The following is an 18565-nucleotide window of genomic DNA, read 5'->3' on the forward strand; positions in this document are numbered from 1 at the left end:
GGTGGCAGAACTATACTGTGTTAGTATCAGACCACCTTGAAGCACAGACCATATTTCGGAACAAACAAACAAAACTGTTATAAAACCCTTTCAACATGCTGTCTGATTCCATGCATCTTTTCAGTAGACAGGATATGAACTGAAATAGTTGACTTTTATTAGATACGGGCTCAGCCTGAACCTTGGGACTCACACTAGTCTGACCTCTGCCAGAGTTGTGGATTTGAATGTTATCAGTTCAGCTCACTGCTGTTTTCCACATATACCACATGCCCTTCTATAGGAACAAGGGGATTGATGACCACCTGCTCTGTCCCTCTGCCCTCTCCACTCCAACAGAATGGAATACATCAGTACAATCTTGACAGCAGCCTCCATGCCTAGTACTGCTAAGGACAGAAAAGCCTACTGAGGAAATTTCTTCATAAGCACACCTTTGGGCATCTGATGAACCCCATTGTCCCAGGGGAGCTGGGGTTGCAGGAGGGCCCCAGCCCAAAGGAAAGCCTTACTTACCTTCTGCAGAGTCCGAAGAGCAGGAAGAGACGTGCGTGGCAAAACCACCATCATGGGTGGTCAGCCGCGCTTATATTCAGCTGAGGCCGGGCAGCATGGGCGGTAGACGCCGCCCAGCGGAAATAAAAAGCTGCCCTGAGAATACGGCAGGGCGGCAAACAAGCGGAGGCTCGTGGAGGGAGCCCTCACCCAGAGGGGTTCAGCTGCTGTGTCAAACAGCGTGGGAAGTCGGGGGCGGAGCCGGGAGAGGCTCCGACAGCGGAGCCGACAGGGTTGGCAGCGACGCCGACAGCAGAGCCGGCAGTAAAGCCAGCAGTAACGCTGGCGGAGGAGCTGACAGCGAGGCCGACAACAGAGCCGACAGAGGCGGGAGTAAAGCCGGGAACAACGCCGGCAGAGGAGCAGGCGGTGGCGCCTGCAGTCAGGCTCACAGAGAAGCTGGGAAAGAGGCCGGCAGCGACACCGGCAGTGGCTCCAGCAGCAGCACCTGCAGCAGAACCGGCAGCGGTGCCAGCGGAGGAGCCGGTTACAGATGCAGGGAAAGCAGCGTCGGGCAAACCGGCGCTGGGGATCAAAGAACGAGACTGCAGTAAAGCCTCAGAGAGGAGGTAACGGGGTGTGGCCAATGGGGACCCCATTGGGTGCCGCCAGAGGGCGGCCGAAGACCCCAAGGAGGGACGGAACAAGTGGCGGACGGGGCCCACTATAGCCCTAGGATAAAAGGCTGGAACTCCATACCTGAGTAGGGCGAGCCACCAGGGCTGAGTAGCTGGGCACAGGGGGATCCTCGGGGCCTACAGGCCCCGGGTACCCTTCGTAGCCTCCTGGCCCAGTAGCCTTAGTGGTTCAGCTATGACGGTGGTGGGAAGTGCACGTTAAGTCACAGGGATAGGGCATTAGGAATTCGGATCGGTGGAGCCAGGTCGGAGGACTTCGAAGTCCGTGCATCAAGATATGGCCTGAAGACACTGGCATGTAGCTGGCAGGCCACAGGAAGAGGTCAGGTAGAGCCAAGAATGCCTAAGGGGCCCGAAAACCGACAACCCAAGGTGACGAGTGGCCGGGGTGTAGGGGAGGTCGGAGCCCTGCAAGTGCCCGCCAGGAGGCGTGAAGACCCTGGAGGCTGCCTCGAAGGGGAACCCCTCCACTGAGTTAACATTCAAAGTCATGGCAGGCGAGTCAAGGGGATCCCCCGACATCAGCTGGGGTAGTCTTTGGGGTCCACCCGCAAGCCCAGGACAGATGCAATCAATAGTACAGGCTAAGGCCGCACAAGAGCGCCTAATCGAGCAGAGGTGGGCACACCCATGCATGTGACCTATAGCCACTGTATAGTGATTGCCATGAAGGTCTTATCTTTTCATTAAAGCAGAGAATCTGCCTGCTATCATCACCAAGGTTGGACAGTTGTTTGCTTTAAGCATTTCCTAATTTCTCTAAAACCTGCATGGGATTGAATAAACGCTCAGAAAATGAGCTTTTTAGCATACAACCCTCTCTGGGAATCAGCTGCTGCTTCTATCTTTCTTTGGTGCACCCCTGGTATTAGCGGTAGCTGATCTCAATCATCTACATCAGGGGTGTCAAATTTACTTCCTGCCCCAAGACTGAGGCTCCTTGTGGGCCAGATCCAGCTCAGGGCACAGGTTCAACAGCTCCAGCTCCCACCCGATGCATGCTTTGGCACCAATGGCTCCAGCTCCCACTGCATGCCATGTGCCCCATACTGGAGTTGGAGCTTTTCCCTTTGACTCCTTTCATGCTGGGGTGGCAGCTCCAGCTCTGGAGTGGAGCACACAGTAGTGACAACTCCAGCTCCAAGTCTGGCACCAGACACCATGGCAGCAGTGGCAGTGGAAGTAAACAGCCAAGGAGTTGGGGCCAAGGCAGTGGCAACAAGCAAAGCAGTCGGAGGCTGGTTGGGGCTTTGTTGGCCATGGCTCGCCCTCCTGCCACCCATCACCATGTCCACCAGGTGCTATGCCCCCCAGCTGGCAGTTGGTAGGTCAGCAGGCTAGATAAAGTAGTTCTAAAGGCTGAATCTGGCCTTCAGGCTGAATGTCTGACATCCCTATCTACAGTAGTCTCAGCTCGTAAATAACACTCACTGCCGTTAGAAGGAAACGATACTAAAAATATATCAGCCTTCGGGATCAGATTGCTAAAACAGCAAGTGTCAAAATTCATGAGTTAGACAGAAATCCATGTATACAGCAATATAGGGACAAGACGGTTTCTAGCTAGCATACCTCTCCAGTAAGGGGGTGGCTTAAGAGAACATGCTGCAGTCACTGAATTTGAGTTACAGTATTGCATCCGGTCCTTCCTTGGTAGAATTCTATGTATGAGCAGTACCGATATTGCTACAATTTATCTGTTTCAATTTACACCGATTTTTACTTTTGGAAAATGTATCCTGATAGTACAATTGTTCTGGAAGGAGCTCCGAGTACTTGCTTCAGGATTATATACAAGTTCTGCAGAAATCCAGGAATGATTACTTGGAAATACAGGACCTGTTTTGGAAGCCAGTTGTCAGGCAGCCTTATTACAACACATCCTGGTGCCGTACGAGCCTAGCTTTGAAGCCGGTAGTATTTGCTTGAGCCAGAACTCTGGCATACATTCTTCTGTCCTTCCAGAAGATATAGAGGATTTCCTAAAGACATCACTAATGGTAATGTTCCAAACCTTTCAGGCGTTTTTGATATGTCATCCAAGTTTCACACCTATACAACAAAGTAGAGATGATAACAGCCTGGTAGATGAGAAGTTTGATTACGATATCAGGACCGAAACCATCAAAAACACAATTTTGGAGACATTCAAAGGCAGCACTAGCAAATTTTATCCAGTGTCTAATGTTGCCATCTATGTTTACTTTTTGGGAAAAGTGGCTACCCAGGTAGGAGAAAGCTCAATATTCTCTAAGGATTACTTTCCAATTGTAATATGTGGAGGAGCTGGTTGGTTTGGGGTGGATTGGTGAAGGATTTTAGCTTTTGTGAAGTTGACAGCAAGTCGAAGCAATTCATACACTTCACAGAAGCAAACAAGAATGACCTGGAGCTGTTCAAATGAGTGAGATTTTCCTCCAGGTCTCAGCTTCAATGTGATAATGAATATCTTGCCTCTGTTTGGAGTTGAATGTCATTCTACAAAATGCTGAAGATTCTCTTTTCCAAGTGTTCCTTTCCATAACTCAGAGTCTCTGCCCACTACAGAACTGATATCACCAAGAAGAATGATCTTATCTTAGAATCATGGAATCACATAAAATTAGGATTGGAAGGGACCTCAGGAGATCATCTACTCAAACACCCTGCTCAAAGCAGGACCATCCCCAACTAGATCATCCCAGCAAAGACTTTGTCTAGCTGGGTCTTAAAAACCAAGGATGGAGATTCCACAACCTTTCTAGGAAGCCTGTTCCAATGCGTTACTACCCTCCTAACGAGAAAGTTCCTCCTCATATCTAAGCCAAACTTCCTTTTCCTACAACTTGAGATCTTGCTCCTTGTTCTGTCACCTGCCACCACCAAGAACAGGCTAGTTCCATCCTCTTTGGAAACACCCTTCAGGTAGTTGAAGGCTGCTATTAAATCCATTCCATCTTCTCTCCTCCAGACTAAATAAATCCAGTTCCCTCAGAAGTCATGAGCCCCAGTCCATTAACCATTTCTGCTGCCCTCTGCTGGACTCTTTCCAATTTTCTGTAGTGGGGAGCCCAAAATTGAACACAGTACTCCAGATGTGGTCACCAGTACCAAATAGAGGGGAAGAATCACTTCCCTCAATCTGCTGGTAACACTCCTACTAATGCTGCCCAGTACGCTGTTAGCCTTCTTCACAATAAAGGCACACTATTGACTCATATTCAGCTTATTGTCCACTGTAACCCTCAGGTCCTTTTCTGCGGAGTTGCTGCCCAGCCGGGCAGCCCCCAGCCTGTACTGGTGCATGGGATTCTTCCATCCTAAGTGCAGAACTTTGCACTTGTCCTTGTTGAAGCTCATGATATTCCTGTGGGCCCAATCCTCCAATTTGTCTAAGTCTCTCTGAATCCTAGTTATACCCTCTAGCATATCTACTACTCCTTGGTGTCATCTGTAAACTTGCTGAGGGTACACCCCATCACATCTTCTAAGTTCTTGATAAAGATATTGAACAAAACTAGCCCCAGAACTGACCCTGGCTGCCTACTAGACATTGAGTCGCTGATTACCAACCTTTGAGTCCAACAATCCAGGCAGTTTTCTATCCCCCTTACAGTCCAATTAAAAACAAATCTCAATTCAAATCCAGATGTCAACATGCCTAGGGTCAATATTAATATAATAATATTAATATATTCTTCCATTCTCTGTAATGAGTTGTCAGATCTCAGCTATACTGCTGTCCCCATTCTCCTTCCTCCTAGGAGATAAATTGGTTAATAACATTCCTTCCAAAAAAGACTTCAAAAGTAGAAACATCTGCTAGACTCATTTGCCGCTGCTTGGCTGGAGTTCAGTAGTAGGGAAATCTGTAGTTGATTCTTTCTTCCCTCACCCACAGAAGTCGCAACGAAGAAGAAGGCTAACAGCATACTGGGCAGCATTAGTAGGAGTGTTACCAGCAGATTGAGGGAAGTGATTCTTCCCCTTTATTTGGTACTGGTGACCACATTTGGAGTATCCCAGCTTCACAGGGAATATGACAGCTTATATGGGAGGAAGAAAAACTCAACAAGCAACTAAGGATCATTTTTGCTATTACCCAATATAGCAACAAATTTTCAGGAAGATCCTCAAAAGTTATAGTCAAAGTGTTGCTGTTTTTTTTAGCATCCACATTTTCCTGCCTATATTTTTAGAAACAAAAAAAGTGATTGCACATGTGAACCCGGTGAATAGTCAAAGGCCTAACTTCATTTATGGTAGATGTGGAAATTTAAGTGCCAAAATTCTTCAATGAAGATCCTTTGAAACCCAGTGCACAGCTGTGGAAAAATGTTGACAAAATTTAGATCCAGGTTAAGTACCTCTGAAGATATGGTCCCATTGACTATTTTCTGCCTACTTCATTTTGCAGATTGACAACCTAGGCAGAAATTAACTGCCTTGTACAAAAACTTGCGGCAAAGCTTGGACCTGAACCCAGAATCCTGATCCTCAGTCTATCTTTCATTGCATGTCAGCAATTTCATTGCATGTCTACTTGCATGTCTCTTCCTGCACCCCACTTTTCATTGCATGTCTAACTTTAATTGCATGTCTACTTCCATTTGCAAAGGCTGAAGAATCAAGGTCATACAGATGATGAACAAAGAGTTAACTTTGTAAAGAGCTTAAAAGTACCAAGTGCTCAAGTTAAGAAATACCAAAATTAAACCTTTTCTGCATATTCTTAAATTTGATCCTGTTCCACATGTGTTCCAATATAGTCTAATCACCTGAACACAAACTAGTGTCCCCAGCCTGTTCTAAGGACAAATGAGAATTAATATATTGCAGGAACTAGTTGTGTATAGCATCTCTGCCTCACTGGTTGTAGAAGTTGGAAGGTATGTAATGAAATGGAATAAAGGATTAAAAGGAGAGAAGTGACAGTACACGGGCAGATCGAGGGGGTGGAGGAGGGGGTGCTGGGGTGTAGTTGCACTCCTACTTCCACAGTGAAAATCATGTGCCAGTAGCTCCATTTTCCTGTGGCTGGGTCCCCTGTGGTGTCTGAGGCACAGCTGGAGCTGCAGCCTGGACTGGGACACCTGGGAGATGAAGCAGGGAACAGGTAAGAAAAGAGAGACCCAATCACTGCTGCTGCTGTCCCTAGCTGACTTGGGGCAGGGGAAGCCCCCAGGACTGCTCCTATTCCACTCCAACCAAGGGCCACAAGAAACAGCTGCATGGAGTGCTGGGTCAGCAGCAGTGGCAGGGTTGAGTCTTCTCCCACACCCTTCACTGGGTTCCTTCTACAGCCCAGGGGCTACAGCAGGAAGGAGCAAGTGCAGAGTGCCAGGCAGGGCTCAGGATGGTAGCATCAGTGCACCTGATCCTCCTTCCAATACCTGCTCCTGGACCCAGAGGACACAGAGAGAGTGGGAGTACCTGGAAGGGGAGACAGAAATGACCCATTGATAACACTGTTGCCACCCCTGCCCAGCACTTTGATCTACTCTTCATGCAGCTGGAGCTCCCAGGCCAGTGAGAGAAAGTGTGGTTGAGGGGGAGGGTGCAGACTCCACTCTGCCACTTCGACCAACCTGACACTCCATGCAGCTGCTCCCCAGAGACCTCATCTGGTGTGGTCTCTGGGGCTTCCCTGCCACTTACTGAAGCCCCGAGTTGTAACAGAAAGGAGCAGACCTAGGGCTCCCCTACCCCTGTAATCCCCACTGGGCAGGCTCATCCCCTTCTTGCACCCCAATGAAAGCTTGCTGGAGAGCATGACAGGGCAATGGGAGAGGAGGGAACGTGCCTGCACTGGAAGAGGCAGGGGTGGGGTGGGCAGAAGAGCAGTGAGGGGGAGTTTTACCTGCTTTGGGGACTCCAGAAAGTTCCTAGAAGCTGTTGCCATGGCACAGTCTGCCGTCAGGGCGGGAAAAGGGGGAAGGGTTTCAACCTCCCCTGCAGCACTGATAGCACCTCCTGCAGCCCCACTTTTCAAATTCCTAGATTAGCCCATGGGCCAGTATAATTTTTAAGGCAATTGGTTTCTATCCCTACCTCTACCACACCTGTCTAGATGCAATACTGGGTGTATTACTAAAAATCAAAACCAGCATATCCAGCATGAAGACATTTCGGCTCACACAATTAAAATTAAAATAAGCGATAAACTACAGCCAGGGCTTTACAAGACAAAGTATCAGGCAAACAATTATACACAGCACTGCCAGATGCTCCTATTAAAAAAAAATAGACTCCTGCCAAATATTGTGTGTTAAGAGCGAGGTAAGCAAGAGTTAAGGAGTAATCCAGGGATTTATGAGGGAATGGTTTGGTAAAAGAAACGCTGTACTGATATCCTGGGTTTCAGGGACTGGTATCCCTAGAAATGGATAATGTTAATATTGCAATGTATGCCGGTGAGTATATGAGCGTACATACTAAAAGTTAACATTTCCTTGTGTTTGTACTTTTAAAGTCATAAATTGCAAAGGAGCCTTAACCAGTTTACACTGAATTGGTTTGTGTTAATACAGAGTAAGTTTGCAACTTTGTCCTCACTCATGACTATTACTGTTTGATGCCTTTCAAAATCCTTTGTTGAAATTAAGATTGTTACAGGAGATTAGCTATCAGTAGTGTAACTACAGGAAAGTGAAAATAGGTTGGGAAGGGCGTAGCCCTAACTGCAGCTGACCCTGCCACTGATACTAACAATGCAACACCTGGTGTTGCACCATGTATGGCTGCTGTCCAGGGCACAGAATTGCCCGGTGTTGCTTCTGTTACCTATTTACTAAATTCAAAATTTCTTTGGCTTAACCCCCCCCCCCCCAAGAGCCATTGCTGCCAGCCCATGAGAAATTGGGTATAATTAATTAAAATGATATGAATGCAAGTATGAATGCATGAAGTGTACCCATTTTCATCTCTGGTACAGCAAACCACACCAAGCTTAAGATAGCAGACAAAGAAACAATATTCAACTAAAAATAAGGTGCCAATTTATCAGTGAGGGCAGATGAACATCAGAACAAATTTCCCCTGACAAAAGGGTGGATATTCCATGATTTTAAAACTGGCCTACACACCCACCTCAGTTATAGCTCTAGTTTAGCTGGAAGTTAAGGGCTTAATACAGTAATTATGGGATGAATTTCTATGTCTGCTCATATTACAGATCAGATTAGAGGATGAAAAAACCATTAATACCAACAGGAAGTTTTTATAATGAAATGTAGAAGAAAACTGAAGCTCACATTGCTATGTTTAGTTATTAGTTAAATTTGTTTGTAAAAGCAAATATTATACTGTGCCTGGCTTTCAATTAATGCCATGAATACATTTCAGAGAAGAAGGAAATAAAGCTCACTCATTTCGGTTCACAAAAGTTCTGTTCCATCTGCCTAGGTGCTCCTAAGAACAGATGATACATTTGTAAGGTCTTGATTCAATTACTTCAGGACAGAAGTTCAAGAGCCACAAATCAGGAGATTACTCCTGAACTACTCCTTGTCCTTTACCCTGACCAGCATCCTTCAAAAAACGTTGAGAAATCTTCACGCTTCCCAGGTCATACACATCTAATGAGAACTTGCAAAGAACATTTTTTTTGCTCCATTGCTCCACCTCTTGATGTAATTATGATCTTAGAGTTCACGTACTATCCATGTAGCTGAAGTTTTCCAGCTATTGCATAAAGCCAGTCAGCAGCAGTAAAAATTCTCTCACTCTGCCTTCCAAACATTTCCAAAAGGGCAGACATTGGAGGTCACAGTACTCAGTCTGTGGGCCTCAATATCTAAGTTACTCTGTTACTTCAATGAAGTTTCTCTAAAGTAAAAAAATGTGAGCAGCACAGACGCACTGCAGCCCCTTATTCTGCTCAGTCTGGAATTTCCCTTTAAAACATTTGGATTCCAAAATAGAAAAGAGAACCTAAACTGACCACTGAAGCAGCGACCTGGTACCTACTTTCAACCTAGCCAATAGGGCTGTGCAAAACAGCACCGTTTCATTTCGATTTCCATTTCCCCTTTTCAAAGGAACAGTGTTTCATTTTGCTGCTCTGAAGCACTGTTCCGCTTCGTTTCGTCAAAACTGTTTCTCCGTTTCGACATTTTGCCCATAGGGGAATAATGGGGAATAACAAAAATGCCTGCAAACTTTGTCATTTCTTGCCTGATTCAGATGAAAATTACAGAGACGGTAGCCCCTTCTGAGAGCATGAAGCCTGCCAAGTTTCAAGGAGATAGGTGCAGGGGTTTTTGTGAAACTTCACCTCAAACTGTTCAAAGCAAAACTTGTCGGCAGGGGCAGCATGCTGTCATCCCACACACAGATCTGGGGGCCTGCTCCCCACGGGAGGAGTCTGGCACAGCCCTCCCAGGAGGTGTGGGTCCTGGATCTGTGTGCAGGATGACAGCAGGCTCCTGCTGCTGGCTGGGGCCAGCTCCATCACTGGGTTCTTGTTGGTGCTTGGCACAGGTTGTGACAAGCAGACTTGGGTGCTGGTGCTGGCCCCAGCCAGCAGGAGCAGCGCACTGTTATCCACATGCTCCACAGCTGGTGAGTGCAGAACTTAAAAAAAAACAAAACAAAAAAACAAAACCACCACGCTCACCAGCTCTGGTAGTGACAACTGAGCCCCCCCCCCCCCCCCCCCCTCAGTGGGGGGCAGCAGGGATCACCCCCCACTTTGCACCCGCACCATGGGGCAGCTGCCATGCGGATGCCGTGTGGCTCAGCAGAGTGCCACATGCTGTTCAAGAGCTGGGGCAGATCCACCTGTCAGCTAGAGCTCCTCTTTCGATTCCCCGTCTCTCTGATCATTTCCCCAGCTCTTCCTGGTGGGGCATGGGCCCCTGGATCTGCACGCTGGGTTTCAGCAGGTTGCTGGCTGGGGAGATAGCTCACAGCCACTGTCACCCCCAGCTGGCAGTGGCAGCCTGCTGTCATCCTGCATCATCTAGGGGTCTGCACCCCCCAGGAAGAGCTGGGGGAAGCAGTCAGAGAGCTGGAGGAAAGATGGGGGATCTGGGGGAATCGAACTGGGAACTGGGGGAAATGTTCAGAAACCTGAAGATTCCCCCAGCCCCTGGTTCAATTCACCAGCTCTTCCTGCATTTCAACAGGCTGCCACTGCAGGCTGAGGCCAGTGGCAGCACTGCAGTCCAGCGCTTTGTGCACGCTGCGCTGAGCAGCTGCCACTGGCCCCGGCCTGCAGCAGTAGCCTGTTGAAACCTCATGTGCAGATCAGGGGCCTGCACTCCCCAGGAAGAGCTGAGGAAATGATCAGCAGAGCTGACAGAAGCGATCAGAGAGCTGGGAAATCGAACTGGGAGCTCGATGTCAATATCAGAGCAGTCCTTCCCCCCACCCTTAGTTTGTTAGCTGCAAGCAAGCCCGGCTTTGAAACTCAAAACGTTTCAAGTGCCCTCGTTTTGTTTTGACGCTGTTTCAAAGCCTTTTGTTTCATTTCAATTTCACTGTTTCTAGCTCAAAACAGCTTCAAAATGAAACACCTATTGAAATTTCGCACAGCCCTTCTAGCCAACCACAAAAGGCAGTCAAGTCTGCCCGCTGTATTGGCAGTACGTACTGTTATGCACTGGATTGGTCAGGTCAGCAAGTACTACGAGAGCTGGATCACAAGTCATGATTCTTTTCAATGGTTAAGGTTAAAATAAACTCTAAGCCAAGATACTCCTATTGTCTGACTTTAACAGCAGAGTTAAGCCAAGGTTATGCATTTCAGAAGATCATATAATAAAGATTTGCTATGGGCCTCAACCTGGACTTCACTCTTGAACAAGCACAGCAATTCATGCATAACCGAAGCATGCAGTTCTTTAGCAAGTAACAATTCAGGAACAATGCATATGCAAAGTTGTAAGCACACAAAAGAAGACCTGGGGACTGAATTACCAAGCTGTGATTGAAAAGATTAATCTAATCATAGTTCTATAAATGATTCTTCTGGTGCTGTGATGTGACTAAATGCTAAACCTCATGCGTGCTTTAACAGATGTAGCCCGGGTACACCCAGGGGTGTGCCCTGTCTGCAAGTGGAAGGGATGGGGTGGTCAGGCAAGAGTGCTGTGAGAGGCGTCTGCCACTGGGGAGCAGTTCTCTCTTCTCTCTATATAGAGCTAGGCCAGGACAATGTATTTAATTATATACAAATGTATTGCTATGCAAAAATAAATATAGATGAGAGACATTAAATATTTACAGTAGAATTAGTATATGACACCATATACAATAATCTGCAATCAACACATTGTACTACTTTGAGGAACTGCAAAAGATAGAACAGGTAACTGGGAACTCAGTGCAGGTGATCCACAGCACAGGCAATAATTAACCTCCCTGCACAGATGAACATTAACACCCTGGAACAGGCAAGTCAAGGCAAGAACACAGTACACACAAGCTGATTTTCACATAAGCATCAACTCAGATAAACCCAGGTAAGTTGAGGTAGCAATGCAATAGACGTACACAGGCAACAATACTGGTAATTTCTGATAATAGGCAGCAAACGTATATAGGTAATAAAACAGGTAAACCAATATAAGTCCCCTTAAGGAGTACCCTTAACTATATTAACATCAACAATACAAAGCAAATATCAATTACAAAATATGAGATGCACTCAGCATCCCACAGGGTGCCCCTGGAGCCCCTACCCTTTAGCGCCCCAGGATGTGGATAACCCCCCCCCCCCCCCAAGGGAGGGTGGAAGCAGCAGACCCCCCAAGCCTGTCTCCCCTGTGGGACCCGCTTCCCCAGCAACCCACACTCCTGATCTGAAGCTAACAAGGCTCGTCCCCAGGTGGCCAGTCCCACAAGGGCTTCTCTCTGGCGGTGCCTCTGGCTCCTCTCAATCACCTGGTGCCATGCTCTGGGTCCACCCAGCCTCCCACCAGGGGTCCTTCCCCTTCCTAGGACCTGCTCTGGGCACTGGGGCTCTTCTAGTTTAATGCTGAGCCACACTGTGGGGCTCCGGTTACCTGGCCTAGAGCCAGGGCTAACTTGAGTAGTCTCGAGCTGCTCTCGAGGTCAAATCTCTATACACCGACCTGTGCACTGTATGGGGCCCAAGCAGCCTCGAGCCACTCCCAGGGCCAGCTCTCCATGAGCCAATACGTGCATCACCCCACACAGCTGCTTGCCAGGTTCACAGGCTCAAGCCACCTTGAGCAGCTCCCAGAGCCTGAGCACCATGCGCCGATCCACGCACCATCAAGGCTCAGGCAGGGTCCCGATGACGGTTTTCTCCGGAGCTCATCTCTCCTCACCATGTCTCCCCCAGCATACCAAGCACACACTCCTTTTATACGCTTCAAGGGCTCTGCCCCTGAAGTCCGGTGGACCTATCGTGCTGCAGTCCACAATCCGGTCAGGGAGCTCCTCTTCCCCTCCCTTTGGGAAAGGGGTGGTACCCGCTTTCCCGATTGGTGGATTGGCTCCACCAATTGGAATTGAGGATTTGAGCCCCTGGATGTGTTAGACTTACCTGATCAAGCTCCATCACACAGACAAAGCATAATTAGGAACCTAATATCCTGTTTAAGATATACAATATAAAAATTGCTGGAATGCATACCCTTAACCCACAGAAACTATTTCCAACCTTTTCTTTTCCTGTAAAGCAAATATTCAGTTTAAGCTAACAACATGGTACTTAGAATCTGAATCACAAACGGCTGTGTACCCTCAATTTTCTGTGCCCTCAAAATAGATTAGACCCATTATGTCTGGGTGTATAAGACCTTCATTTAAAATGTTTATACTTCCTTATCAGGCCACCTACCTTATTGCAGTGCATCTTCAGCCAATGTATACACAATGACAGTATTTTTCAGTCTACTCCACTTCAAACATTATTCAGCGACTTTCCTGGAATTGGACTTTCCAGTCTGGTGCTATTTCAACCTTTTCTCCTTACCACAAGTTAGTGAAATCCCGCACAAGTATCCCAAGACATGGAATTCTTCCATTAAAAAGGGCACTTGTCTCTTGTGATACCCACTGGACTGAAAACGGAAATGCCTTTAAAAAGCACAAGGTCCCAGTAGTGTTAGAGGGTGCAGTACCATAGCAGTTGAGCAGTTGCACTGGTGTTTGGTTGGCAGAAGTTCAGCTCGCTGGTCTACCCTAGCATTGCTTTCACACACAAGCTTTGGAACAAGTCCATTTATCAAATCTGCCTTGGTGCTATATTAGGTTGGCTTGTAAACTAAAAACAAAGAGGGGAAAAAAAGCAATGCAGCTTAACAGAGTTAACAATTTTCTCACTATAGTTTCATGTATGTGGTATAGAAGTGGAAGGTAGACCAAAAAAAATTACTATGGTATCTGAAGGTTTCACTGGAGGCTACTATGAAGCCAGGCACATTCTGAAACATTAAGACTGTTCCAATTAATTCTTTGCACTAAAATCAATTGTCAGGTTTACCCCAAGACAATAATAATGCTTCACAATTTTTTTTAATTCTTTTTTTAAAGAGGTGAGACAATGAAAAACAGGCATAGGTCTTCCCTATTCAATATCTCTTTAAAAGTATTTCATTATCATTTGGAACAACTGGAAGATTGTTCCCATTTCCTTATGCAGGAAAGATATGAAGAGTTTTCAGTCAGCTATGTGTCTTAGCCAATGGATAACAGACTATATCAAGCAAGATGTACATTATTTTGTGCACAAACTATTATGTCCATTTTGCATGTTCAATATGGAAAGGGATTTGTGATGGTATTATTTTAGAATTAATTCTAAAATACCATATTTTGTCGCATACAACTCCAAAATAAGACATGGACCTTGTTTCTGGAAGGCAGAAAGTGGGAAAAAAGATTTTTCCAGAACTATGGTCTGGAGCCGGCTGTCCTGAAAAATGGTTGCCTCTTTCCTCCAAGGACAGCAAGAAAGAGGGGTGGAGCCCAGTGTTAATCCTTTCACAGCTGTTAACTAATTGGCAGCTATTCTTGGATGCTGTCATGCCTCTACCGCTGTGTGGAGGGTTGCATCTAACCCGGTGTACACTCCTAGACTTTCATTTTCAGATTGCACCACCTGATATTATAACAGTATTTACCGATTCTTGCCTCTTTTAAAAAATAATTATTTATTTATTTATTTTTTAAGAACTTGTCTGACCAATTACGAGACACGTCATACACAACATCTGCACAGTCCTGATATTCTTGAAAGGAGAGGAGAGTTCCTAGATCCCCGTTTTCTCCTCCTCGAATATTATTTCTGTTTGCGCCCTTCATCAGAGCTCCCCTGTTTTGTTAGTCCTGCTGGTCTCCTTCACTCCCCGAGAGTCTCCTCTCCCCAGGGTTTCTTTGTCCCCACTCTCGCTGGCCCCACCCCTCCCTCTTCCGTGGCTCGCCTGATCATCATGGAGCAGGTGCTCCAGAATCTCTGTGCTCCTCCTGTGTCTCCATCTTTCTTTTTTGGACCCTTCTCCTGCTGGGAGTCTTTTGTTTATTCTCACCGTCTCTTCACACATCCTCCCCGTGAAGATGCTGCTAGGCACCTTACATTCCAGCCTCCCATTGCAGCCTCGAAGTGCGGGGGTCTCACCTAAGCGAGTAATGTGAGCTGGGGAAGGGTCGTCATCGTGATGACACCAGGACAAGAAGTCTGCCATGACACTGAATTTAGGCCCAGCCATGCCAATGTGGAAATGGAAGCATTGTAAGGCAATGGCACAGCGGGCGATCCATGCATTGTCAGTTTGTGTGGTCTGCAGCCACTTTAAAGGGGTGATCAGTAACTAATGTGAACGTGCGGCCCAGGAGGTAGTACCGAAAATATTCTATGCCCCATTCGATAGCTAAGCACTTCCGCTCAGCTGTGGCATACCTTTGCTCCTGCGGATTCAATTTTCTGTTGGCATAGGCAATTGGGCATTCCACACCGTCAGTCACTTGAGTTAACATCACTCCCAGGGCATGATTAGAGGCATCCATCTGCAGGATGAAAGGACGTGTGAAGTTGGGTCTTTGAAGGACCATGTTCTTACATAAAGCTTGTTGCGTTTTCCGAAAAGCTTCCAAAACAGTACACATTCCACTGTATGGGTCTGTTACCTCATCCCTTTAATAGAGTGGTTAGTAGAGCTGTCACTGCTGTGAAATGGGGAATGAACCGGCAGTAATAACTGACCCATCCTAGGAAGGCCTGCATTTGTTTCTTTGTTTGGGGTGGTGAATAGTCCCAAATAGCCTCTATTTTGTCCGTGAGTGAACGAATACACCCCTGTCCAACCATAAAGCCCAAGTATTTGGTTTCAGCTTTCCCTAATGCACATTTGCGTGGATTCACAGTTAAATTGGTCAGTCTTAATTCTTGAAGAACTGCCCAAAGGGTGTTTAAATGTTGGCCCCAGTCATCAGCATAAACTATAATACCGTCCATATATGCTGCGGCATAGTGCTGATGTGGTGCCAGGACCCAATCAATTAATCTTTGGAATGTTGCTGCAGCTCCATGTAGGCCAAATGACATATGCCTGGATTCGTACAGTCCCCAGGGAGTGCCAAAAGCAGTTTTCACCTAGTCTTCTTTCCAGACAGGAATCTGCCAATAGCCCTTAGTTAGATCTAAGGTAGATATGAATTTGGCCCTTCCAACTCTTTCTAATAATTAGCTTATCTACAGCATGAGAAAAGCGTTGAATTTTGATATTGCATTTAATTTTCTGAAGTCCACACACAATCGTAGTGAGCCATCTTGTTTGGGCACAGCTATTAATGGACTATGCCACAGGATACGCGATTGCAATAATTCCCAGAGCCAACATCTTGTCAATCTCTGCTTTTATCATATCATACCGATGATATGGAATTCTCCTCCATTTTTCCCTAATCACTTTCCCCTCAGGGCTGATAATTTTGTGATTTATTCCTTTAGCATATCCTGGGGTTTCGTTAAACACATCTCCAAATTGGTTTATTATGAGCTTTAACTATTCTTTTTGTTCTACTGTCAGTTGGTCTCCTAAACCTACTCCTTTAACAGCTTCCTGTCCCCTTTTGAATTTGGTTGTTTTGGTTTCTGGCTCTGGCTGTTCTCTTATTTGGGTCCCAAATAGACACACTGGTTCATTCCATGTTTTCAACAACTTGACATGAAAAATTTATTTGTCTTTTGTGTGTCTGGGGCGTAAGATTTCATAAATTGACAGGGCCCACTCACCCGATTATCTCGAACGGTCCTTGCCAACAAGTTAAGAATTTACTCGTCACGCTGGGTAGTAATACTAACACTGTTTGCCCTTCCCATAGTTCTTTTTGTCGGGTCCCTTTGTTGTAATTGATTTTTTGTCTCCCTTGTGCTCATTGGAAATGTTCTCTGGTTACCTCCCCTGCTTTCTGTAATCTTTTCCTCAACTCTCACACATACTTGGTTGGTTGTGCCCCCGTAGGTTCCCCTTTCTCCCATTCCTCCCGTACCACATCCAACAGGCTTCGTGGTTGGTGGTCGTATACCAGTTTGAACGGGGAAAACCCAAGGGAAGATTGCGGGACTTCCCTTACTGCGAATAACAGGGGTGGTACTAACAAGTCCCACTTTCATGGTTCTTCTTGAGCGCAATGTCGTAGCATATTTTTGAGAGTCCCGTTAAACCTTTCTACCAACCCATTGGTTTGGGGGTGGTATACAGCTGCGTGCTAGTGTCGCATTTTGAGTACTTGGCATAGACTTCTCCTTACATGGGACTTGAAGTTCGTCCCTTGGTCAGGGATTATTTCGTTTGGTATACCCACCCTTGATACCCACTTCATCAATTCCTCTGCTACCTAAGGTCCTGTAACTGCGTAGAGGGATCACTTCAGGGAACCTAGTGGCGTAGTTTATTAAGACTAGCAAGAATTGGTAGCCCGCAGAACTTTTTGGTAGCGGCACTATTATATCTAGGGCTATTTGGGCAAAGGGCTCTTTCACTACCAGCATTGAACATGGGGGTACTTGAGGAGGTTTTTGGAGGCTGACCCGCTGACAATTAGGGCAAGCTCTACAGAAGTCTTCAACTGCTCGTAGAGTCGGGGCCAGAAACACTATTTAGTCAGTCTAGCCTCCGTTTTGTTCTTCTCCATGTGTCCTCCCAACGGATTTGTATGTGCCAATTTCAATAAAGAGTTTCTATACCCCTGGAGATTTAGAAGTTGTGGTATCTCTACTCCATCAAGTTGGTCCAATGTAATTCTATGCAATAGACCCTTCCTTATTTAGTATCTGGGTAATGCGTGACACCACTTGGGGCTTATTACCCGTTAGTCTCATCTGGCCAATTCCAACTGGATAATAGCTCAGAATAGATCTTCTCCCTGTTGGGCTTCCCTGAAGTGAGCACAGCTTGCAAAACTCTCTAGATCAAATCCTTCTGGCTCGGCTGGAGCTTCTCACTCTTCTCCCACCAGGCTCATCCATTTTTCCTCTTGAGCTCTCTCTGTATCCAACACATGGTAAAATTTCCGTCCAATCTCGACCTAATATCATCGGATACAGTAGATACTTGGCTAGCCCGACAGGCATTTCTCTCATGACACCCAATACTTCCACCTGATACTTCTTCCATGGATACGCTGATGGTTGCCCATGCATAGAAGTCATCTTCACCGCATCCACTCATGGAGCCCAATCCCTTGGAGCCAGGTCTGCCCTAACTAAGGTCTGTGCGCAACCCATGTCCACGATGGCTGGCACTTCTTCCCACCTACCCTAACCCAAATTGTTGGTTTATCCTTCGGTTTCTCCCCGCCTGTTTTACCAATACTACAGTCTATCGTCTCTACCTGTCCATTGTCCCTCTGCTCGTTGCACAGTATCCTGGCATCAAACAACGCCTCCCGTCCACATTGGCTCTAGCAAGGAACATTCGTATATTCTCTTGCCATGTACCCTATCCGTCGACACCGGAAACACACTATTGATCTCATTTCCCAGGGTTCTTTATGATCCGCCTCTGGTGATACGGGGTCCGGCCTTCCTTTAATGCCCTGTTCTCGATTGCCTTCTTGTGCGCTGTCAAAATCTTCAGCTAATCTCAAGGCCTCTGCAGACGACTTTGGGCAGTGACAATGCATCCACTGCTGTGTGCCTTAATCTAGGTCCATTAAAAACTGTTCCAGTAAAATCTGATTGCACAGATCCACTTTAGATACCTCTTGGGGTCTCAGCCACTTGTCTAATAGGTCTCTAAATGCTGGAGTAGTATCCATGGGGACTTATCCTCTCTTCTCTTCTTTATTCGAAAGGCTTGATGCTAATCGCTCTGGGTTGATGTTAAAAAAAAAAATACACGATTTCCTTTTTTACTCTGTCATAGTCGACTGCTTTGCCCCGGGGCATAGCTCAATAAGAGGCCTGTGCTCTTCCG

General features: G+C 46.6%; 1 protein-coding gene across 17 annotated transcripts in view; it reads right to left on the reverse strand.

Annotated features, from left to right (window-relative positions):
* Positions 1-18565, reverse strand: part of LOC106722986 (F-box/LRR-repeat protein 7-like) — a 261033-nt gene that overhangs the window by 127173 nt on the left and 115295 nt on the right. For 3 of the 17 annotated variants that reach the window (XR_003091950.1, XM_025192646.1, XM_025192642.1), the window contains one exon: positions 13431-15152. The exons of 7 other annotated variants lie outside the window; for them this stretch is intronic. Coding sequence is in view for 2 of the 10 variants with exons in the window: in XM_025192642.1 (XP_025048427.1) it covers positions 15122-15152 (31 nt within the window). In the remaining 8 variants the exon portion in view is untranslated. Of the gene's footprint in view, positions 1-13273; positions 13411-13430; positions 15153-16380; positions 18560-18565 lie in introns of those variants that run through there. 7 more of the 17 variants (XR_003091958.1, XR_003091947.1, XR_003091956.1 and 4 more) reach the window with 7 other exon arrangements.

The sequence above is a fragment of the Alligator sinensis genome, unplaced genomic scaffold (genome assembly GCF_000455745.1).
Source record: "Alligator sinensis unplaced genomic scaffold, ASM45574v1 scaffold1561_1, whole genome shotgun sequence".
NCBI classification, from domain to species: domain Eukaryota; kingdom Metazoa; phylum Chordata; order Crocodylia; family Alligatoridae; genus Alligator; species Alligator sinensis.